Source organism: Triturus cristatus, chromosome 7 (assembly GCF_964204655.1).
Source record: "Triturus cristatus chromosome 7, aTriCri1.1, whole genome shotgun sequence".
In the NCBI taxonomy this organism is placed as follows: Eukaryota; Metazoa; Chordata; class Amphibia; order Caudata; family Salamandridae; genus Triturus; species Triturus cristatus.
Window position 1 is genome coordinate 807851378 of NC_140590.1, and position 25757 is coordinate 807877134.

General features: G+C 44.9%; 1 protein-coding gene across 4 annotated transcripts in view; it reads left to right on the top strand.

Annotated features, from left to right (window-relative positions):
• Positions 1-25757, top strand: part of GLRA1 (glycine receptor alpha 1) — a 404715-nt gene that overhangs the window by 349318 nt on the left and 29640 nt on the right. Inside the window, exons 5-9 of one of the 4 annotated variants that reach the window (XM_085617658.1) lie at positions 7222-7304; positions 12648-12785; positions 17617-17831; positions 19839-19997; positions 23765-23842. In XM_085617658.1, the coding sequence (XP_085473784.1) occupies positions 7222-7304; positions 12648-12785; positions 17617-17831; positions 19839-19997; positions 23765-23842 (673 nt within the window). The remainder of the gene's footprint in view (positions 1-7221; positions 7305-12647; positions 12786-17616; positions 17832-19838; positions 19998-23764; positions 23843-25757) is intronic. The other 3 variants (XM_085617659.1, XM_085617660.1, XM_085617661.1) reach the window with 3 other exon arrangements.

A 25757-nucleotide genomic window follows, 5' to 3' on the forward strand; every position in this document is an offset into this window, starting at 1 on the left:
AACGACATTGGTTGAACAACATATTATATTTCTGAAATTCCTAAGCTGGAAGCTGACACCTTTGCCGTGAGGGGAAGGGCTCCAAACCTCCTCCTGCCTGCTTCACCTGCCGTGAGGGAACGGCCATCAGAAACTCCATATCCCGGCAGCCTGCATCGGCGCCCCTCGTGACGCCATTGGTCTGCGCCTGGAGGCGCGCTAAAAATTTCGCCGGGCTCCCGCAGCGCGGGACGCCAGCTGGAAGCTGACATCTTTGCCGTGAGGGGAACGGCTCCAAACCTCCTCCAGCCTGCTTCACCTGCCGTGAGGGGAACGGCCATAGGAAACTCCATATCCCGGCAGCCTGCATCGGCGCCCCTCGTGACGCCATTGGTCTGTGTCTGGAGGCGCGATAAAAATCTCGCCGGGCTCCTGCAACGCGGGACGCCAGCTGGAAGCTGACACCTTAGCCGTGAGGGGAACGGCTCCAAACCTCCGCCTGTCTGCTTCACCTGCCGTGAGGGGAACGGCCATCAGAAACTCCATATCCCGGCAGCCTGCATCGGCGCCCCACGTGACGCCATTGGTCTGCGCCTGGAGGCGCGATAAAAATCTCGCCAGGCTCTCGCAGCGCGGGACGCGTGCAGCTGCACCCGGGCAAAGCCCGGGCCAAGGGCGGGCCCGTCTGCGCCCGTCAGCGCCAGGCCAAGGCAGGGCAGGGCCACTCCCCTTTGGCCTGGCATCAGATGAAGCCATCACAGCAGGAACTATTGAACTACTGAAAAGGCAAGCAACTGCCTGGTCTATCCGGTGAGATCTTTCAGTTTTCCTAACCGGTATTTGACCATATAACTACTGTATTTATGGTGCTTCCTGCTGTACTGTGACTGCTGGTGCAAGGTCTTTTTTTCTACTCCTACCACTTGACATTGGAAACCAATACCCAGTAGACTACGAACAAGCGTTGATACTCTTTCTTTTCTTTTGCCTCTTCTGAGGGCCTGTTTCCCTCTCATTTTAAAGTCAGTTTTTAATTGTCATCACTTCTACGGGCACCAGCATTTTTAGCACGTCCTGGGAATTATACATTGTACTGGTCCTGACCCTTTGCCTTATTTCAAAAGTTATTTAACATAGCTTGGTTTTTATTGTTGTCTCTGTTAATACTTGAACCTTGCATTTCTTTGCACTATAATACCTGATTTGGATCTACCTCAGCTTTGCTCTTGCACTTTTTAAACTTGCACTTTGTACTCTGGCTTTTGCACTGTGCGGTCAGCCTCGGGTATCTTGTATTTTGCACTTCGCATTTTTGCACTGCACTCGCAATTTCCTCTGTTGTTAACCTGCCCAGCCATAGGAACATCTTACCTTTAGGCCAGTGGTATTATGGGCAAAAGGAAAGCCAAGGCTCAATCCTCGGGTCATGGCAGGCCGTCTAATGTGGTTTGCCATGAGACAATGGATAGGATTGAATCGATTTTAGCAGAATGTCAGATTATTGCTAACTCAGATTCCACCAGTCCCCCTCCTCCCAGTGATATCCCAACTGGCAGTGATATCAATGCTGGTCAACTGTCCACCCTCTCCCCAGGACCTACCCCTGCAAAAAAGGCTGTAAAACAGATTCCTTTGATGTTCAGAACTAAAAAAAGGTGCAAGAAAGTGTTAGATGACAAATCATCATGTGACACTTCCCCAGAACCCTCCCCTGCTAAAAAGGCAGCTAGATTGTCCCTGTTATCATCAAGAAAACATCATACCAAGCGCAGGAAGGATAAAGGCACTGCCCCTGATGTATGTAGGCAAGCCAACACACGGGAGCCAAATCTCCCATCTACCCCAAGTATCTCACAGCTCCCCAGCATAGAATGTTTCAACAGATTTGATGCTCTTGGGCTGGTGGAGGAAAGGGGTAGTGAGGTGGAGGGGTATGCTGATCCTATAAATATTAGTGAGGTGGGAAGTATGATGGGTGGGACGCAGCCACTAAGAGATTTAATAAAAGCCCTGAGAGCTGAGATGCGCTCACTCCAAGACAAGGTGACTGCCCTATTGGAAAGGGTTGACAATGATCAGGGTGAAGCTCCCAAACAAATCCAAAAGATGCCCTTACAGAAGAGGGATCAAACTAGCCCAAAGGATTGTAGTACAGCTAACAATAGGGGAACTATTTTTCAAGACTCAACTCGAATAGGAATGCCAATCCCCATGTCAACCAGGGGTAAATATCATCAGTCTCTGTGTAATAGAAAACTATCCCAGACTCGAACCCTGGCCTTAAAACCAGGTAGTGATACATACAGAGGTGAGGTTGTTCTGGATGAAGGCCCCTCAAACATGCAGGATCAGGGGAGGGCCCCTCTTAGGGGATCTGTGCGGGAGGGTGTCTATGTGAGACCAGTAGAAGGGGAGAGTCCAATAGAGATATTCCTCATGGAAGTCCCAAAACCTATTAGTAGACACCCTGAAAGTCAGGAGTCGCTGAAAAACAAGGTCACACACTGGTTTAGACATACACGCCAATGCTATTCAGTAATCAGGGAAGACATTAGAGTGGCTAGAAGACTATCACTGCCAAATACTATCTGTGATATGATAGAGATTAGCTTTTACGACGCTGCTATAACCACGGGTCTGTTATCCATGGAGGTCCGCATAGACCCCCCCAAAAAAACTCCAGTATAACCATTAGATATAGACCCCCACACGGTGACTTCCTTAGTACCCCTTGGTCCCCACCTCTGCCCCTCATGAAGGCCTGCGCCTTACTGAGTCGGAGGTGGCTTCTCGTAGGCCCCTTCTGTGGCACAGGGCTGATGGGAAGAGGATCAGTTGACCCCAGGATGCCAAAAAGCAATCACCTATGAATAGGCATGATCTCCCTAGTTTTTGTAGGCAAGTTTTCCCTAGCCCCAGTGTGCACATTAGTTCTAGCAAAAGCAGATCTCCAATCGTGAATTTTACTCCTCTAGCCGGTGATTTGGAATCATCTGTAGTTATGCACACGGATTGTTTTCCCATTGTTGAACTCAGGACTGGGGTAGGCTTGCATATGGGGGATCCAATTAGATCTGAGGGTAGGGAAAGGGTTCTGTTGCAGCCACTTCCCCTCAGGGTCTTGGTTTGGAACGTGGCGGGGATTAATAAGCTAATGGCAGACCTAGACTGGTGCATATTTATAGACTCCTTTGATATCATCCTATTCCAAGAAACATGGAGTCTCACGTGCCCGTATAGAACATGCTTTTCAACCCATGCCAAAGATGCCATTAGAAAAGAGAGAGGGAGACCATCAGGAGGTTTAGCTTCCTGGGTGAATATCTAACTTGGGTGCAAAGTTAGACCCTTGCAGGTAGAGTCAGAAGACATACTAGTCCTAGAGGTCAGCTTCAATTGTGGCACCAGAATTAGGATTTTTAATGTTTACAATAGTTTACAGAAGAGTATGGCAGAAACGGATACTCTGTGTATACTTGATACAGCATTATCCCAATATTTGCATAATTCCCAGTTATTGGTCTGTGGGGACTTCAAGTGTACTTTTGAGCCATTGGCCCAAATTCCCCCCAACTTGACTGATGAATGGGACAGTGAATGGCAGGATTCTCATCTAGATTTGCCCTTGGTGAAGTGGAGTGCAAGAGGAGCGCAGTTGTTGGCACTCACAATGCAATATGACCTCAGGGCGACTAATGGTAGGACCGTATCAGATGTTCAAGGGGATCCTACCTTTAATAGGACAGCTCAGGAAAGCAGAATTGACTACTGCCTTGTATCCCTAAACTATTGGCATCTTGTAATGGACATGGCAGTGGTCAAAAGGGTTGACAGCGATCACAACGCTCTCGCTCTCACCCTTACAAATCAAGCATCTGGTGGGACTGTCAACCTGGCTGCCCGCACATTGGTCTTTGATCAGTTGCAAATAACCTGAGGAGATTTAAGTGGAACTGGGTTGAGGCCCATCCGGAGGCCTTGGGTGCAGTAAAGAGGAAGGTTTCTACATTCCTTGAGAAAGCTGCAAGGTCAACTATGGAACAGGTTGATGAGGTGATAGGTTCTAGCCATGATTTTTTATATAGAGAAATTAGGTATTTACTGGGTAGCCAGGGGAATCGGTATAAGACGGAAAGACCAAATCGACAACATATACAAAACCAACAGGGAGCATGGTATACTAAGGCATGTAGGCTCTCAAAGCAGGAACTATTAAAGGCAGTTAAGCAGAAATCTCATCAGGAAATAGTGTCTTGCATCGCCAAGTATAAAGTAGTAGTTGAAGCTGCTAAAAGGGAGTAGGAGGGCTCCCTTTGGTCATCCCTGAGGAGTGCATTACTAGAAAGAGATGCGAAAAATTTCTGGAATCTAGCCGCCCATTGGCTAAAGGGTAATAGGTGTCAATTGGAATTTACAGTACACCCAGAGGCCTGGGAAACACATTTTGGCACACTGTATGAAACTAGGGATAAGGTGCTCGTGGGACATGACGAAAATTCGACCAGTGGGCCTCTGGACTCAGCTGACCTCCATATTACGCTAGAGGAGACCCAAGTAGCAATTGCCTCCTGCACCTTGGCTAATGCGTCTGGGCCCGATCGAATCCCAACGATCTATATAAGGAGGATGTGACTCTATGGGGCCGGTACATAAGTGTACTATCAAACTCAATCCTCAGAGGTAGCCCTATCCCCATATCGTGGAAAAATGCTGAGATTGTCCCGATCTACAAAAAAGGGGATAGACCAAAGCCATCAAGCTACAGGCCAATAAGTCTTATCGACTCCTTACAAAAGATCTTTTGCAAACAGATATTAGCTCGGCTGCAAGATTGGATCGGAGAGTCTGAAGTCTTGAGTGACCTCCAGGCAGACTTTCGAGCGAAAATTAGCACCCTGGACCAAACCTTCCGTTTGTTATGTTTATATTGGAAGGAAGTGCATATTAAAGGAGGGGAACTCTACGTGGTTTTTGTAGACATGCGGTCTGCGTTTGACTTAGTCCCCCGGGCTAAACTGTGGAGGGTCCTTAAGGAATTAGGTATGCCACAAAATCTCTTAGATATTTTAATTTTAACACACTTAACACAGCACAGGTGAGATGGGGAGGGAATAACCAAGTTACAGATACCTTCCCTGTTGAGTGTGGTGTGAGACAGGGCTGTGCTCTTGCCCCCACTCTTTTTATCCTTTTTTATTAATGATGTTATAAAGTGTCTAGATAGGGATGGGTGTGACGCTCCGAAAGTTGGTGGTACAAGAGTCGCAGCCCTCCTTTTCGCTGATGACACCCTTTTAATTGCAAAGACTCCGCAAGGTCTTCAGCAGCTTTTAAATGATGTTATTATGTTTTGTGATGAGCGCGGCCTGGTGTTGAATGAAACCAAAACTAAATACATGATTTTTAGGAAGGGCAAGGCTAAATTAAACAAAAGACAAGTCCTTGCCGGTAGTACCAAGCTAGAACACGTCGACTCCTTTGACTATCTGGGCATTCGCCTAACCCCAACAGTTAAGTGGGATCAACATATTGAAAAGGTAAGGATCCAACTCATACATCAGACTGCAACTTTGGCCAGAAAACACAGAAATAACTTTTCAAGGCAGCTAGCGCCAGCCCTCGAAATTTATAATATAAAACTTTGGGGGGTATACTCTACGGAGCAGAACTATGGGGTACAGGTTCAACTAACCCTCTCTCACTCGTAGAAAATCGCTTTCTTATATCCCTGACAGATCTGCCTGTAAGCACACCATTAGTGCCCCTTTGTTATGATTTGGCACACAGACAGCTGGCCTACAAAATCAGCTATAAGCTCCTGATGTTCTGGTACAGATTGTGGACTGTGGATGAACTCTGCCCCTATCAGGAGCTACTCTATGAGCTTATGAAAATACCCTCCTCTAAATCAATTCCCTGGTTTAAAGCTCTTAAGGTGCTCCTAGGGAGGCTAGGAATGATGGGGTTTTGGTTTGACCCAGGAAGTATGAATTCCATATCGAGATCCGTGCTGAAGGAAAGGTTTTGGGAAACATTGCTCTTACAAACTGCACTTGATGCTGAGGGTAGTTTGACTACTTGTTTTCTAAATTTCAAATGTGTACCTCGTTTTGAGGATACACTGGATGAAATTGTCCCTCCCTTGGCTCGGAAGCTGTTTTTTCAGTTCTGCTATAGAACACTCCTGCTTAAAACATTTTGTAAAAAATGGAGGAAGGATATAGAAAACAATGATCAATGCCCCGCTTGCAATGAAAGCGCTGAGTCCATTACCCACCTCCTATTTTTCTGTCCAATGTATAAATCATTGAGGGCCAAGTGGATTTTTCCACTTTGTAAAATTGTTAGTACCGTACATTATTTGGAGGTGCTTAGACTTTTGAGCACGGATACAAGCAGGGTTGTGGTTTTTAGTTTATCAACATTTTGGTATGCGCTGTGGCTGAAAAGGTCCAAATATCTGCCCTGAATGATACTGTAAAGTGGTGGGTAAATTAACATGCACTTTAGAGTACGGAAGCCACATTTGATCACCCAATTTGGACTATATGATGGCTCGCTCGTCTCTTCTTGATTTTATTGATTATTATTTTTATTTTTGTATTTTATCTGTATCTTTCCAAAGGATTATCTGGTATTGACCATTTTTTAAGTGTACTTTTATCACGCTGTGTGTACTTTTATGATCTTGTGGTCGAAATAAAGTAAATGATGATGATGAAATTCCTAAATTGCTCGGCTGCCTCTAATTCGGATAGCACTTCCCAGCACACTGCACAGCTGTTTTGTTGCAAATTATGCATGTTTACAATTTGAAATTCAGTGAGATCACGAGGGTCCTGGTTCACAATTCAGCAGTCTGCCCCAGCGGCACCCACATCCATGTGTCGTTCCGTGATTGACAGCACATCAGTGCTAATCATATGTGTGCCTAGGCTGTGCTGTGTCCAGTAACTGACAACATGGCAATGCAGTTACCTCTAGGCCCAGCCCTACCCAGTGACTAACAGCAAGCCTGAGAGCGTGCTGACGTCAGGCATCTCTATGCCATTTCCTCCCCTGTGACTGCCATCAGGCCAGTGTCAGTCATCTTTGTACCCAGCATTCCACGGTGGCTGACAGCATGCTAGCGCCGGTCACCTGTACAGTCAGCCCTCCCTAGAGATTAAATGCATGCTCGTGCCTGTCGCCTCTACGCCCAGGACCTCCCAGTGACTGACAGCTCTCTCCTTTCCCTCTTAGGATCACCCTGACGCTGGCGTGCCCAATGGACCTGAAGAACTTCCCGATGGACGTGCAGACCTGCATCATGCAGCTGGAGAGCTGTGAGTGCCCAGGGGCTGTCTATAAATAGCACCCGCTGCTCTGTCACCGCACGCGCTGCACCCCCTTTCCGCTCTCAGGGGACCCGGAAGAAAAGATTGCCAGAAGGCTGCCTGGAATGGGTTCCATGTGTACACTGACTGCTTGGGGCGCCCCTCCTAGGCTCCCTCAACTCATGCACAGACACACACCAAGAGAGTGAAGCTGCACAAGGTAGTCAGTCACATGAATCTGTCAACTTCTTCCTCTTAAATTCCATAATTGGAATTGTAGCAAAGTGGAAACCGAAGAGATCCGTTCCCGCGTGTGCAGGACAGAGTGTAGTCGCAGCAGCGCACGTTGCCCTCACTGACAGAACACGTACTGCACAGGCAGTAACAGTGCAAGCTTCTCTCTCACGGACTGCAATCTCTGGCACAGAATGGGTAGAGCGCAGGCAGAGCCAGTCCCTCTCAGCCCAGGCTAGCTACAGATAAAGCAGCAGCACACACATTAAACCCATGTAGGCCGCTGTGCTATAGCCAGGGTCACTGGAATTATGCTGCAAGAGAGGCCCACATTTTGTGGCAGGGTTGAGTAAATTATGCGGCAAGAAAAGGCAAATCATGCAGCATAATGCCGCACATTTCGTAATAGTGTTACTTCATTATTTTGTCATTTTTAAACTTGGTAACACTGTATGGGCACTGGTTGCATGTCATTACTACCAGTTGAACACCCACATATAGAAATAAGCAACAGAAAGGTGATCAGTCCAGATTTGCAAGGACCTTCCACTGTGCAGCAACGTGTGTCACTGTATTTTTAGTAACTTTTGACTCGTTTAAGCTAGAAACAATTTTTAAAAAATCTGCAGATTATGTGGCAGAGGATGGCTTATGTAGCAAATGCAGCAAATCAATAGTTATGCAAAAATTGTAGTCATGAAGGGAGCCAATATTTACAAGGCCATGAAAAGTCATGCAGGTTGACTTTACGTTGCCTTGTAAATATGGGCAGGCACACAGCGCTACCGGTGCATCAAAAAAAGTGATGTACCAGCAGCGCAATGGCCTTGTAAATGAGGACCTGTCTATTTAGAACCCATGCAGCACCAGTGCAAGCTACTCTCACTGACGGTACAGGTATAAAATGAAAGTCAGCAGTAAAATCATGTGCTCAGACACCGTTCCAGCAGATCATGTAGCACCAGTTTAACCTTTCCTCAAGCACACAGAAGAGATAAACATAGAGGTAATGCTAGTTTTACACACACACTCACGCATTCAGGCAAGCACACACTCTCTCTGAACAGAAGAGGCAGCAGCAGTTTCCGCATTCTTCACACAGAGGAGAGTTACAACAGTACTGGCAGCGGTGCATGCTTCCCTCACACCTATTACAGGCGCAACATTGACAGCACTACTGCAAGCTTCACAGACACACACACACTGACCATGTAGAGCAGAAGCAGCAGTGCAGTGCAGTCTTCCCACGCATACAACACAGGTGTGGCATGGTGGTGACAGGAAAAGCTTCCCTTTCTCACAGTAAATGTACAGTACAGGCAGCAACATCTTTACACACAGGTGGACTATGTCTCAGATCCATCTTATTTCGGGGCATAACCTGCCAGGGTGAGAAAGAGCTTCAGGCTTTCAAGTCATGGCCTAAATCAGGACAATATTTTCACTACACACTGATGCCAAGTGTACTGCTAGATTGTCACTAACTGAGCACAAGGAGTAAGACCAAATCTCATTACACGTTCCTGACTGAAGGCCCCAAAAGGGCCCTGTTTTGACTCCAAACAGCGCTGGATAATCCTCTATAGATGTAGCTGAAAGGGGTGTGATGGAAGTGTTCATGGCTACTTTTTGGAATGCTTTGCAGAAAGAAACAGGTATACCACCAGGGTCCTGCTCATCGGACGCATAGCGTAAACAGTCTGTAAAAGTTTTCGCGATGGTGAGGTAAATTCCAGTTCAAATGTTGAATATTTTTGCTTTGTGGCCTCAAGACCATCAATCACACATTTCTACTGATTTTGACTATTCGTGGGAGCTCTCTAGTGTCTCACTTTAGCTGAGGCACTTTCTTGTGAGGCGCCTTAGGCCACAAGAACTGTGAGCTCTGGCTGGACACAGATGGCCGGCTTTGTATGAACACACACTCAACTTCTCTCACTCAAACACTCATCTGGGCTGAGCTTTACTCGCATGCAAAGGCTGCAAACCTTTATCAAAGACAGAACTATTTACAAATCTCTGTGACGCAAACAAACATGGGGAGTTCCTGTCCACCAGTTGCTCGGTCCACACTTCTCATTTAGTCATTCTGTCGGCGGGGCTCCTGTTCGTTCTGTCAAAGGAAAGCTTCCTCAACAGCCTGATGGACCAAGGCTCACAGAGGAAGGGCACTATACCACCTGCCCTATTTATGGATGACAGTGTGATTTCCTATTTCCCTGTCCCTGACAGAAAAGTTCAAATAATGACCCACAAACCCAGGGAACAACTACCAAGGAGTGGGGTCATTAGTTATTTATTTTTCAATAATAAACTCCCGTTTTAGGTATTTGTTACTGAAGAAAACAAAAACTTTGTAAAAGTTTGGTGAAATGATACTCTCCCTTAACGGGGTCTCTGCGTTATATATGGGTAGGTAGGATAGGCATGGTAGGTGTGTGTGTGTGTGCACTTTGTATCTGTTGAATGTTGAGTTTTTGGACTTGTGCAGGTTGGAATAAATGTTACATTTCACATTTCTGAAAATAAAATTAATGAAATGGAAGGGAGGGGCTACACTTTCCTCTCAGTGGGCGAGTCAGAGCATCTAGTCTTTGAAGCTTGGCGCCTCATCCTTTAGAGCACTCCCAGCTCCTCATACTCTTCCTGGTTGATCTGCAGCTACAAGAGATGTGACCTGCTGTGTGCATCCAATAAACATCTGTACCTTACACAGATGGAACCAGCTCAGAAGGGGATCTTATTGTCCATGGTCCAGGCATGACCTGATGGACCACCAGCCATGCAGGTCTTATTGAAGGAGGCTCCCAAAGTTTTAGCTCTGCAAGATAGCCGATTGATCCATTCTGATGATAAATACTGGTCAGCTTTACCGGTATTTTCTTCTGGAATGTCTCCTGAATCACGAAATGAGCCAATGCACAAGCAAAGCTGAGGTGAGCTGAGTTCAAGGGGCAGAGTTTGCTTAACTGTTGCACACCTTTCAAATTAGGTCAATTTCAGAGAAAGGACTGATGCCATTAGGTCTGCTGAACCAGCCGTACCAGATGACCTCTTCCCCCGAGAGGCATCATCACTCTACCCCTTACACAGGAAAGTCTGCCTGGAAGAAGATCTTTGTCTGTCTAGCTGACTTTGAGGACATGCACTGCTCCAGGACACATAGTCACCCAGCTGCTAACAACATCTCATCTATCTGCCGACTGGTTCCAGGAGAATAGTTGTTAATTACATTACAGTCAGTTTTGACCTGGACCACCGTCCAAAGCTGCATGGAAAATTGTGAATCCCTAGTTATCTCCATGAATCTTGAGGATCCCTCTGATTCCATTCTCTGGCCTGAGGAAGTTAGAGAGTTAAGTTGGCAAAACTGTAATGATTCAGTAACCATTGACCATGTGGAAATGTGTCAAGCTATTACACAGATCTCACCCCTTGATGCCCCAGACTCTGGTCTGCAGCTTGATCTTTTGGATCTGTGGACACACCTGGTGCTGAGAAAATCCAAACACGACTAGTGGTTTGGAAGTTAATGATCTTTTAAATACATCACTCCCTTTAAGGGTATTCTTGTAAACGGACCCCAGAAACACAGTGAGCCCCTACTATGGTACCCCTTCAGACTAGCAGCCTTTCATGACTCTTGCCTCATCCTTTGGCACCAGCCACTGTGCCAGCAGCCATCCTTTTGCTGGATGTTTGTTTGTTTGTTTGTTTATGTGAACACTCTGTGGTGTTTTGGAAGGGTCGTGTGCAGGTATTTCAGTGGGTCCAGAGTAGCTTTGTAGAAAATATATTGAAACCTAATTACATTCTTACACACTTTGAACAGTAGGTGACCTAAGTCGGTCTCAATAAAAAAGATACAACATGATACCCTTGAAATGTAGCAACTGGAGCTGTTGATTGCTGATTCGCAAGAGAAAGGCTGAGATTGGGCGTTTGCTTTTGATGGTTGAGCTATGGACTAAGGGCCCAATTTAAGTCTGGACGGAGGTTAAACTTTGTCGCAATTGTGACCGATTTCCCTCCCCACCAAGACTATGGTCTGCCTGCCCAATTTAAATGTGGGCGAACTATAGTTTGATGATTGCGGAGACAACTCCGTCACCACTGTGGTCAAACTTCTCTGATGGCCCAACCAAGTAAGGGTCGTCGGAGGGTTGCCTATATGTCCACTCACATAACTTAGATCAGTGGACATGTAGCCATTTTTCAATGCCTGTCACTGCCAGGAAAGACCTGCCAGTTGGCGGCATTGAAAAGTAGTCAATGCCCCCTCACCTTGGGAGGAGGGCATTGGTTTGTTTTTCTTCAGAAAGAAAATCCAACTTTGGATTTTTTTTATATTTTTTTAATAAAAAACGTTTTAACTATGCCGTACAGCTCAATCATGTTTGACAGAGCCGTCCGGAAAAGTTACAATGCATTGGCAGGAACCGCCTTGATTTCAATTCCTGTTAATGCTTCGAATGTCTGCAGAACCGATGGACATTTTTAAATGTGGCCGTTCACACCTCTGCCAGGGAGATAGAGTAAGTTACTCCGTCACCCTGGTGAAGGACAGGCCGACGGTCAAAATGTAAATCAGGCCCTAATCCTTAGACTGCGGACCTGAGGATCGCAAACCCACTTATTTTTTTTTTTTGCCAAGTAAAGCACAGACTGAAATGGAAGCCTTAAAGCTGTGCTCTAAAGGCCCCACGTGCTGCACCTTCAGAGCACAGTTTGGGCTGTGACTAACTCTTCAAGACTCTTGGCTTACTCCTGCAATTCGGTAGCAAGCCAGGAATACACCAGTATAGTCACAGTCATGTTTTGTGAATCAGTCCCATAGTGTCTACGTCATACCATTGTGTTAAAGAAGCCTTACACTATTCTCCTGTGTTACCATTGAGAGACAGGGGCTATAGGGGACACTTTGTAAATTATTTTGGGGGTCCAGTCGTAAAGAGGGCCCAGGAAACCAACGGTAAATGATTCTAGTTTTCATTTTTGGAGCCCGTAACCCATGAGTGCGCTGGGCTAGGTCGTACATGCTTTGAGCCCCCGACACTCCACGCCAAGCGATCTGTGTTTATAAATGGCTGCCCTCTGCTCTTTCCCTCTTGCTTGTAGTTGGCTACACCATGAATGACCTCGTGTTTGAATGGCAGGAGCCGGGTGCCGTGCAGGTCGCGGACGGACTGACTCTACCACAGTTCATCTTGAAGGAGGAGAAGGATTTGCGGTACTGCACCAAGAACTACAACACTGGTGAGTAGGCGAAGCACAGTCTGCATTCACCTGCCACCTCCCGCACCGAATCCTGACGGACCAGAGCTGGTGCCACGCGCAGGGCTGTGCTCTATTGGAATTAGAACATTATTGACAATGTGGTGGGCCATGTGGAGGCAACTAGTGGTTTAGAAGTTCCTGGAGCTGAGTGTTCTTCCGGGTCAAGCACAATACGAACCATACACATAAAGGTAAATGAATGTGGCAAAACAGCTTGCACAAATAAGTAGTGGTGCAAGCAGGTTTTGTTATAGTGGTAGCCTGGACCACATTACATACAGACCCAGATTCACCATCCTTCAAGCTGTTGAGTGAAAAATCGCAGTACTAAGTTGCGTGAAGGACAAAAGAGCATCTGATTTAGCAATAGTCGCCCGCCGATGACGTCAACGGCGAAGCTGGCACTACAAATGTCGGTTGTGCTATGTTGCAAAGGTGAGCCGGTAGTGTGAGGCATAGGATTTGTACTCGAGCTACATCTACCTTACATTTCGTTATGTGTGAACAACCACACAGGGGTTCAGACTTGTTAAAAAGTGCATGTCATTGTAAACCATACATTAAATCTAGGCATATAAGGTAACTTTACTGTTAGACTTTCAGAGGTGCAGGCTGTCAGTAATTTTCACGAGTTCCCTCTAAGCAAGTCTGCCTGTGCTGATCCTTCTCGGACACCGTACTCTCAATAATTGCATCATAGCACGGAACTGGTTAACCAACCGAAATTGGGGTGAAGCCCCACACTCTGCACCAACTGTATTGTACACGTTCCATCATGGCGGCAGAGCTATGGAAACCAGGTGGCGACATCAGTGGCTGGAGAGTGGAGACCCCTCCAGCTCGAGAAAAGTCACTAGTTCCAATGGCAGTAAATAGCGAACTCCCTCTGCCATCAACGTAGCTGCCTTTGCAGCTCGCTCTAGTACTCATATGAAGCATGAGGGGGGGGGGGGTGCGTGAATACCAATAAATCCTAGACCTCTACATAGAGATAAGGTGCCATTTATTTTCACCTCTCTTGCTTCATTCATTCATTCATTCTTGATTCACTGTGTGTCTTCTGTGTTTAAATTAACTACACGATAAAAGCAGTACACAGATGAAGTCTTGATTAGCCAGCTAAGGGCAAAACTTCACATTACATAACTTGTTTTGTTTATTGTGAAAGCCAAGGTAAGAAGAGAATCAAAAACAACAATGTAGGAAGAAGGTGTCCATTAAATAGGGCACAGTCACCACGTCTAACAGTATCTCTCAATTGCCCAAATCTATTAATTCGAATATATTTTAGGCCTGGGTGTAATTTCAATTATGCTGGTGTAATTTCAGTAATTACGCATTACTCTTGTGATGTGAATTTCCCGAAATTACACGATTATGTCAGCTTGAGTAATTAAGAAACGTTTGGAGCAAAAATACTACTGCAGAAGCCCAAGAACAACAAACTAAGGGGCATATTTTCAAGCCCCTATTGCCACTCACCACACTGTCACTTTTCGGGACGTTGTAGTGGCGATAGGGGCTTCGCCTTATTAACAAGGCAGAGTTAATGCACTTAACGTGGCTTAATGCTGCCTTGTAAGTAAGGCACCCTTTCACGTTATACTTAGCGTGAAATGGGAGGGCAATGGGTGTTGCGGTGGGCGTTCCACCACAACACCGATTGATTGTGACGCTGCCCTCTATTTACAAGGGTTATAAACCAAAACTGGGCTCTGGCTCAAAAACTCAGCTGGACTAAGCCAATTTAACCAAACCAACAAAACATCTTGTCCAAACTGAGACCTATTAGACAATAATCCCTTTTCAGCAAAAACCTATCATGAAGTGAAATAGGAAAGGAAGGCTTTACAAATTGCCCATTACTCAGAAAAACATTTATTATTTATTTAACATTTTTCTTTTTTATGTGATCCGCAATTATTCATTGCACATTTGCATTTTACAAAAAGCAATACAGTAAACATACAAATATATTCAAACACAGTGAAACCGGACTGTAAATACCCTAGGGTTTTTTTTAAACTACATTCATTCATCAAGCATTCTTGGCCAATCCATTCATACCAGCAACTGACATACACTACACAAAACGGTCCTTATGACACCTCTCCCTTTTAAGATGAATTATTATCCACACTTTATGTGTGTTGCGACATTTTCTCTTTTTTTCATAAACAATTAAAGCACCAAAAGCACATATAGGGCAGAGCTTTCAAAATGGATGTAAGAAGGACCGACTGGTCGACGCGTTTCGAACCTCTATCTTTATGAGGTTCTCCTTAGGACCAACCAATTTCTGTAATAAAAAACAAGAAAGCGAAAAAACCTATTTAGATAAGTGAAAACAGCTTAAGAACTGACGCCAGCCCCCACCAGCGGCTTAGCACACCCACCTTACGAAAGAGTGTCAGTATGGAACCTTAACCTTCTTTGGCCTTCAAAAAACTCTAACAGCTTGAACTGGAGCTGTGAAAACAAATAGATAATTCCCACTCGTATTGTCATTCTTCCCATGATATGACAAACATAACAGACATCACAACAGCTGAATTTCATTTTTGCTCACCCTGAATTTCTCCTGTAGTCTGACTCGATATATGGGCAGATGAAATATTTCCGTCCTGACGTGGTCTCTCACTTTTGCAAGTTTGCTGGGTACTTAGTCGTGTCCCTTTCCTTTCTCGTATCGTCAACTGAAACTGAAGGTCAAAGACGTCGCCATTAGATAAATTCGGCTATTTCTATCGACGCAGTTGATTAAGATGTGAAAAAGGATCCGTATCCCGCTTACCGAAGTTTTCACTGTTGCGGCATGCCACGATCCCGTTAATCCACGTAAGGTACATCAAGCCCAAACCGGATGGAGTAACGATTGATTTCTCCCGGGTCAAGATGCTGCCATTGACTCATGGGAATTGTAGTTTCTTCCAACAAAAAGGTGGGAGATGTAGTTTCCTGCTGGAGTGATGCCGACCTGGCGTTTTTTATACATAATAGAAGGACAGCGGCATTACTATAATAAACAATAAACTTAGTGAAACGAAGCCTGAAATGCTGCGCTGGTTTAGTAGCACAATTCCCTATTTACAAGGGTAGCGTTAATAGGAGGCAGCACCAAAATTAAGACCATGTAAAACATGGTCTTAACCTAGTGAAATGAGGAGAAATGTTTAATTTCTCCTCGTTTTTGCTGTTTCCATGCGGGCTGCGTTGTGCAGCACATATAGAATCAGCAAAACGACATGGATTGTTTATGTGCCGGAAGCAATGACCTTCCTGCACTTAAACAATCTTCCCCTCAACGCAGACATCCTTGCACTACGGTGCAAGGGTGTCTGCGGTGGCGCTAGGCTGCTAAATTTAGCACCATCGCAGGGGGAAATGCAGGGCTGCACCATATTGTTATAAATATGGTGCAGCCCTGCATTTCAGAAATGGTGGTGTGCCTCATTAAGCCAGGAAGGCTAACGCCACACTTCATCACTTCTTAGTAAATATGCCCCGATAGGGCTTATATACAAGCCCCTATTGCCGCAGGAACGTCGCTCTTAGTGACGTTCCTGTGGTGATATGTGCTTCGCCTTATTTACAAGGCAGCGTTAAGCCACTTAATGTAGCTTGACGCTGCTTTGTAAATAAGGCCCCCTTTAGCGCTATACTTAGCGTGAAAGTGAAAGGGGTGGGCAATGGGTGTTACGGTGGGCGTTCCACCACAATACCCATTGATTTTTACACTGTCCCATATTTACAAGGGCATCGTAAATATGGGGCAGCGCCAAAATTAAGACCAGGGAAAACCTGTTCTTAAACAGGCACCATGAAGAGAAATGTTTCATTTCTCCTTGTTTTTGCTGATTCTATGTGTGCTGTGTTGTGCAGCACACATAGAAACAGCAAAAGGCCATTGATTGTTTATGTACAGGAAGGTGACCCTTCCTGCACATCATCAATCATTAAAATAAAATGAATTTTAGCAACTTTGATGTGTGATGCATTAAGCTGCACAGATAAACGTTACAAAACACCATTTAAAGATTGTTTATGTGCAGGAAGGAGACCTTCCTGCACATAAACAGTCTTCTCCTTCAACGCAGACACCCTTGCACTATGGTGCAAGGGTGCCTGCGTTGGCGCTAGGCTGCTAAATTTTGCGCCAGTGCAAGGGGGAACGCAGTGCTGCACCATATTGTTGTAAATGTGGTGCAGCCCTGCGTTTAAGAAGTGGTGGAGCGTGGCGTTAAGCCAAGGAGGCTAACGCCAAGCTCCGCCACTTCTCTAGTAAATATCCCCATATGGCGCGCAAGCAGCTGCAGGCTACTGCTGTCACGTCCTGTAGCACTGCTATATTCTTTTTTCAGCAATTTTGCGATAATTACAAGGAATTATGCCATTGATGATTACGCCAGTTGTGCCCCCCCAACATATTGTCACATCCCCAAAATATGGTATCCTACAGAATGGCTTTGGTTGAGAATGGGCAGGTTCCTGGAAATCCTCCAATAACAAATTTTTGCATACATACTGAAGTAAACGCAACAGTTTATATGTACAGAGGCATTGTGCAATTATGCAGACGACCATTTAAGTGGGATGAGACCGAAGGGATGAGGGGATTCCTGCAGTTTCTGCAGACACAGCACCTCAAGGAATTCAGCCTGCTGTGACGAACAGCAGGCAGTGCGGTTTATATTATTATATTTGTCAACATTCTAGACTTATTCTGCATGGTTCTCAGAACTCAATATGCAACACTGGGTTGATGTCGAACTTCAAAGAACAAAGGGATGAAACATTGTCCATCTCCTAGGCAAATTCACCTGCATCGAGGCACGTTTCCACCTTGAACGGCAGATGGGATATTACCTGATTCAGATGTACATCCCAAGCCTTCTAATCGTCATCCTCTCCTGGGTCTCCTTCTGGATCAATATGGATGCTGCACCTGCCCGGGTCGGCCTGGGTATTACCACAGTGCTTACCATGACCACTCAGAGTTCTGGTTCCCGAGCCTCTCTCCCCAAGGTACGAAGAATGTATGCAATTTTGCTGTTTGCACAAAGTTGAGCGGAGTAATCCCAAGCTCTAAAGTTTGAGGCAAAAATGTTGTGATATGAACTGTTATGTATGTTAATGCTAATAATTTGGTAGCAAAGAAAGTAATTTTTCATCCTCGCCTACAGTAGTCGAAAAGTTGTTGAAAGTTGTCGAAAGACTTATTGTGGACAATATCAATACTTATTGTAGGCTTTTGGGTCAGCCCGCTGCTTTCATTGGTTGTCTATTTTGTGAATCGCATTTCCTTCTTGTCAATGGCTTTCCTTCCTCTTCTTTGTGTTTGTCCCTTCCCTGGAGCATAGCTTCTTTACCATGCTTGCTATTGGATGATCTGTATCCCTCCACTCCACTCCATCCATCAGTGCACGCCTGGAACTACTTTTTTCTTTTGATTTAAGAACTGCACAGTAGTGTATGTTTTCTTGCTCTTTCTCCAGCTCCCATGTGGTGCATGCTTCTTATCTCTCCACACTCCCACCAGTCCACGTGTTGCTCTCCCACTCCCCAGCTTTTCCCATCCCTCACCATCATTCCCAGCCTTTTTTTCCACATCCCTAACCGTTGCTCTCATGACATTCCCTGCTCACTGCTTCAGCTCTTCAGCAGCATTTAGTTGACCACCCCAAGCCTCACTCTTCTGTTTATCCCCTGCCTGCCCCATCACATTCCATTTTTTATTTGAAATACATTCCCTTCGCAGCACCTCCATCGCTTTCCTGCCCCTTCACACCTGATGGTTTTTTGAAAAAGGTCACTGAAGTAAGCCTTGCTGCTGCACTGCCCTACAGCAAAAGTAAAGGGCAGCAATGCGCCGCATTTATTAGATATGGGGCATTCTTGACCTTTTTCCCTGCGCCGGCACCCAATGGGATCCCGTGCACCAACGCAGGCCCCTTTGCAACATGGTGCAAGGGTGCCTGCTTTGCGGTGATGATTATTTTTGTGGGGGAAGGAAAACCTTCCTGCACAAAAACATTCACAAACGGTATTTTTCTCTTTCTATGTGTGCTGGAGAATTCAAGATATTTCTGCTCGTTGTGCCTCCCTTACGCCTCTTCTGGGGAGGCGTGAGGTTTTGGCGATGCCTCAGACTTACGATTTTCATAATGCTGAGACAGGTTCAAAAAGCCATGGTTGTTGCTGGGGGCATTGCCAGCAACACCCATGGAACGCCCCTTTCACACAGTTTTCTGCGTGAAAGGGGCACATATTTATAAGGCCATGAAAAGCCACGTAATGCGGCTTTACGTGCCCTTATAAATATGCCAGTGGCACTTTGTGCCACCGGAACGTCAAAAAAAGTGACGTTTTGGCAGCAGATAAGTGCTGGTAGGGCCTCATAAATGAGGCCCTGGTTTTGTAACAATCCTTTTATAATGGTCCAACACTAGCAAAGCCCATAATGGCAACTGGCCATGCTAAATGATATAAATACATAAATGTTTTCTTTACTTTCAAAATGGCCACCACAGTAAATGATGCACCCTGTCAACTCAATGTAGTCGCCATCTGGATAGTATAGAACATTTTATTTTCACCACTCTCAAGATGGTCTCCACGCAGTGTGAAATAACTTGGCAGCCATCTTTTTCATTTTATTTTATACAACATGCTACCTTTTGGTATCGGAATCAGGGCCATCTTAACAGCAGTACGGGTCCCCAGGCAAAGCAGTGCACTAGGCCCTGTCTACACAACCACTCGCAGGAATATAAATGTTTAACTGGAAATTTGTGTTAAATTCTGGCCTGCATGGGGCCCCTATGCTCGTGGGGCCCCAGGGCAATTGCCCTGCGTGCCCATGGGTTAAGACGGCACTGATTGGAATTTATAACGTTCAGCATTTTTTAAATAATTTTTCTGTTACATGCTTTTTATACACATTTTGAATTGTAAATCATCAAATAAATAGGAGAGTAGAAAATAATATCTCAGGAGCTTCTCACGAGAGCTTTTTTCTCTCTTCCTCCCAAGGTATCTTATGTCAAGGCTATTGACATCTGGATGGCTGTGTGCCTGCTCTTCGTCTTCTCCGCCCTGCTGGAGTACGCTGCGGTCAACTTTGTGTCCCGCCAGCACAAGGAGCTGCTACGTTTCAGAAGAAGAAGGAGGCATCACAAGGTAACACTTACTGTACGTACCAGGATGGAACCAAGGCTTCATGCACTTTGTGAGCCGCGCCTGTTTAAAAACATAGATTGCAACACAGCCACAGGCAAGCACAACTTGCCTTGTAGTCTGCTACCCCGAACAGTTGAAACTCCGTGAGCCAATTCCCTTTAGTGTGGCGGTCCACCAGCCAAGCCAGGATTCATCAGCCTCTAAGAGTGGCCTGGAAATTGGCACCCTATTGACTCAGATTTGAGGGCAGGCCTTAAAAAGATGAAGTAGAATTTGAATTGGAATGGTATATTTAGCCTTTTGAATCTGCATGTTAGCCAATTTGATGACCTGCCCTCCAGATGTTTACATTGATTCCCACCACCATGGTCATTGACTCTAACAGCAGCTCATGTTCCTAACAGCATAGCGTGGAAGAGACTGCATGATGTACTGTGACATGTTAAGCACACTTAGTGTATTATTACATCTCTTTGTGGCGTTCTCATCGTTTTTTTCTTGTTCATGTTTCACAAGAAACGCTGATTAGATATGCTTTACATGCGAGGGTTTCAAAAACTCTCTGGCTCAAAGCAGCATGTCAGGTAGGTGCAGGGGCGGGTGAGGGGCACTCAAGCTACTGTCACAAAGGCTCTGCGAGGAGATGGCATGAGACTGTGGGGGTCCCCCCTGCTGCTTATCTGGCGCAGTGGTAATACATATCTAACACTTGAAGGGGAAACTGTGGACAAAGATAAATAGATGAAGATAAAGGTACCCGTCTTCTGCCGTGTCGTAGCAGTGGAAATTAATGTACACTGCCATTCCTTACATTCTGCTGTCATCTAGTGTCAGTACAACGCAACAACATGTTACAAGTTAACACTGGATATGAATTTTAATGTCTCATAGCGAAATACAACAATCAAATAGCTTACAGGTCCCAAAATCAATGACAGTGCCGTGAGGAAATGAGTACCGTCCACAACCTCACAACCCCAACACTCGTTGCCCGGTGGGAGATCATTAGCATAATAGCCTCGTGGGCTCCCGCCCATAACGTTTTGAGCTAGCATTCTCATTGGCCCTACGTGCTCTGAGACCGGGCGGCCATTAACGTCACGCTTCTCACGTTCACTCGCACGTAGATCAGCAAACGTGAGTACTATGGCTCCAGGCCCTACACTGGATGACAACAAGCCGAGTGCAGGTGTCCCTCATTGTCCCAAGGCTCTCCATTTCCAGGTCTTCGACGGCTGTGCTGCCACATTCATGGACGCCAAGCAGCACCCCCTCTAAAGTACTAGACCACCATGAGCCCACATTCAATGACAGGAGAAAATGTCGGTATTTTTTATGGAACAGTTATTTGGTTAAAATGAAAGCCAGACTATGATGAAAAGGAGAAGGAACATGAACCTGTAATGAGTAAAACACAACAGAACCAGTTACTTAAACGTAATATATGTTCCTTAATAGCGTCTTCCCTGCATTGATTGCCAAACTGCTTTGGTGTTCTGGCGCTGTATTTAGGATCACAACGTATTATTTCTAAGTTTATAAATTGCAGGAGAATGCCATGCATGGCCTGTATTTGGCTTCCTGGGAAACGGCTGTACAATATCTTATGTATCCCGCGACTTAGGTTCTCAGAGTGGAGCCAGGCTTGGAAGGAGTTGGCAATCTGTGCAAATTTCACATTGGAGGTAACCTAGAAAGGTAGATTATTGGCACACCTTTCTTTTATTTGCTGTCTCTGCACACATTCCCCAAGACATTGTGGACTGATGACCAAACTCAATGAGATGTGGTTGACAGCACAGTAAAAACATACCTCAGGCAGGTGCATGTGCAGCACTTTTGAATCTCATACGAGGGTGAGATCAGGTGTTTTTTTTAAAGGTGAGTCCCTTGAAATCAATACAAATTTAAAATATCACGAGTGATCCCATTCAGTTGAATAAACCTGTATTTTGCTTGTCTGTTCTGTGAAGATGAGTAAACAAGAGCGGAAACCTTCAAATGAATATGCATTGAGAGCTATGCCTTACATTCAATTATACTGGGTATAAACTATCAAATTGGAATCACAAATGAAAAAGAGTCACAGTGCAGCCCAAGTAGCAGGTCTGAAGATCTCTAATGATACTACAAATGAGGCATCCTTATGAACACTGTCCTAAAAATAAGCTTTGACTCCATCTTAGGTAGAGGCATGCAGTGGTTTGGTGTATGGTGTGTTTCCATGGCACAGTCATTGTAATAATTAAACACATTGTGGAAATCAACAGTAAGGAGTTTTATATTCCCCACAGTAATAATGCTGCTGGATAAAGATACCACAAATTATCATCTACTGGTTAAAGTAGAAGTCAAAATCATTGTAGGAGAGAAAGTATGGTCAACTTCTTAAAATCACTTTATCTCAAAGTGAGATAGTCATAGGCCTCAAGTAGAGAGAGGTAGTCTCAAGGTTATTGGTTGTGAAATTTCTCTGAAAAGGGTTCTCTCTGGGGAGGAAGGTAAAGGGTGAGCTACTAACTGCCTAAATAGTTGCATTCTTTGTTCTTGTTTTTCATGAAAATTAGTTCCCTGCTCTGTTACTGTAGGCAGATACAGCCAAATATTATGTTATAAATGAAGTGGGTAGCCATCTTGACTTGGCAAAAGGAACAGGCCTTCAAATATTTTCACAACAGGCAAGGCTCCTAGAACAGCAGTCATGTAACCTTTCCATGGCGTGTGCTGTACATTCAAGTGGAATTCTTTATTTCTGCTGGTGTGAGTCCTAGGCAAGGCACCATACAAGAGCAAAGCCCTGCCACTGCAGGTGCTTGTGAATCAGCCTGATGTGGCTGAGGTCAACGGCAGAGAGTGCAATGAGCAATTATGGCCAAGAAAAAATAAGCGCTGAAGCTGCTTTGTGAAATACGGAGCCGGGCAAATATGCTGGGCTCTGTTGATCAGAAAGGGTGGGATGGAGAGCATAATTGTTTAAGAGGCCAAGGAGATCCCCACCATGCCTATTCTGTACACACAGATCTTAGTTAGTTTCCTCTTCTTGGTAAATATTCCAGTTAATCCAAATCTGGAACATATGGGGTCGCCATCTTGAATTTCTAAAAGAACGAGATTAGTCTGTAGGACATGGGTATAGGTTGGAAAGATTACTGCTCATTTTCAGACAGTAAATATTCACCATTTAAAATTCACAAGTGACACTTCGTCACAACCTCTTTGTACAGAGAAATGGGGCTCTCAGATCGGGTGGCAAATGCAAACGGACATTTTGCATGTATATTTTTCTTAAAGGGGTTAAAAAGACTATCATGTTTTACGTTGTAAACGTATGCAAATTTAATGGCTATGTATGTAAAATACTGGCCCTGCCTCATTTCTTTGCCTAAAGACCATATGTTATGTTATCTAAAACAGGGAAGACTTTGGGGGAAAGTGAAACCTAGCCTGCTTCGAGGCCCCTTGAAATAAACCGGTTAGAACTTTCCAGCATATCTATGTAAAGCAGATTTCTGCCGGTGAGTGGAGGGAAAGTTTCCTGAAAAAAGTGCAAGGAAAAGCTGAGCGAGACAATGTCAGGACCGTTCGTTCAAAGTAATGTTTTTGACCCCTATTGGTATTAAATATTCCTGTCCGAGGTTGTAGCAATCTATTCCGCTGCCATAAAACAGGTTCTGCATAAGCTCCTGTCCACAGTTGTTTTCACTGAGGTGGCCCCAGGCCAAAGCTTTCTTTTACGACCAGTGGCATTTGTTTTGACGGGGGCTTTTTTTCCTCTCCAGGAGAAAAGACCCCTCTGTACTGGTCAAGAAGCAGGATTCCCCTTGGCAGGCGTAGAAACAGCACCTCAGCTCTTTGCCGTAAGTCTAATGGTCTTTATTTGTCCCTGGACCTCATGTGTGGGGAGAAAAGAAGGAACTGAGGCGGTGCAGTGCTCAACTAAGGAATATATATATATATATATATATATATATATATATGTATATATATATACATGTGTGTGTATATATATACATGTATATATACATATACATGTGTATGATATATATAGATATATATACATGTATATGATATATATGTATATATAAAGTGTGACAGGCATGGGGGCAAAAGGCTATGCATGCAGCCACATCCCTTTTAATATATTTAAAATATTTCTTAGCGGACAAGTGAGGTTTGGTTTTGCTTATCCTCATACTGGTGAGGCTACTCGCCAGTAGTTTGGGATCTGTGCAGAGATGTCATGTAAGAGAATGGTGTCTAATTCTTATGCATTTTAGTGGTGGAGAAGATGGAAGTACCACAAGGTAAAGACACACCCTCATATAAAGTATCCTCAGTGTGTCAGGGCGGCAGCAATGATTGCACCTTGGGATCTTCTTTGCACCGGGCACTCTTGCTACTGTGAACCAGCTCCTACTGCAGCACATCAGGCTGCTCGTGTGTGAGAGGCATGAGTGAGACACCCCAAAAACAAGGGGTATCACAGTGATTGGGAGAGGATATGGAAAAACACCATGATTACCTTTTCAAGCCCACTCTGATAATATCCATCTCTCTTACCTCCACTCCAGCTCCTTTGGAAAATGAGTTGTGGGCTCTAGGTCAATAAACTGCCTTTACTGAGCAAAGCAGTAGCAACACACTTTCCTGTGCAAACAGCACCTACCTTTTAGTTGATCAAAGCACACACATCCTAAGCACCAACTCAGATCAGAAATAATACAAAACTATAACTTTAGAATAATCTAGAGGTGGGCATTAGTATTATACAATTTGCTGTGTTTAGGGAGTAGGGAATCAGCAAAACAGGGGTACCCCCACCATGTAGCATAGCCCGCCCACCTTTATTGCAAATAAAGTCAGGACGTATTGCCCCGGAGTAAATAGTGTCCGGTTTTCTACTTGTTGTCTCTTTGCACACAAGTGAGGTCTCAGAAGAGGTATTTTCTTTGGCAAAGGGCCGCTACATGGAACTCCTTACCTATGTGTCAAACATCAGACTTATAAAAAAAAGCTATAAACATTTCTGTGCTGGTGTTAATTTCATGGCCAAGCCTCTGTTTGGAAGGTCTTTTTCCATAGGTCCAAGAGCCCTTGTAATTCGCATGTGTGTTTGTGTACAATAAATATCCAGACAGAATAGGATAATGTGACCAGTTAGCATGGTCCTGTCCAGCATAGAACTTCTTCAAAGATGACCCTGGTCTTCAGTTTCTTTAAGATATTGCCCAAAACTATCTGAAAAGAGGGCAGTTTATATCCTGAGAGGCTGGTGGCCCTTCCAGCCACATCCTTCGAACAAGTCGACTAGTGTAATGACAGAAACTTGCAGAAAACGTACTTGGTGGTCCCAGCTAATCAGGAAGTCTAATTTACGATACACGCCCGCTTCCCTTCTTTTTTGAAAAGTGACAACTCTGATGTGGATTTGCATGCTTTAACTGGCCCCCGCTTTTCAGGCTGGTGCCTGAGAACACTTTGAGAGTTACTGACTGTGAAATGTTCAAGTGTCCCCATTTCACTGTCTCCTGTTACTTTACCTGTTTTCTGTATCAAAACAATAGGATCTGTAGGACACCAGGCAAAAGGCTGTTTGTCTGGCTTATATAGTTAGTCATTTTTCTCTGCTTTGCGTTTAAGGTGAGAATATGGTACAACATGAAAGATCATGACAAGTTTTTATTGCAGGAGCCACAGCACCACGGGCATCTGTTTTCTCAGTGGTTAGGGTCATAAGAGTCCAAAAGAGAAGAACTACTGAGCTAGTTTTGA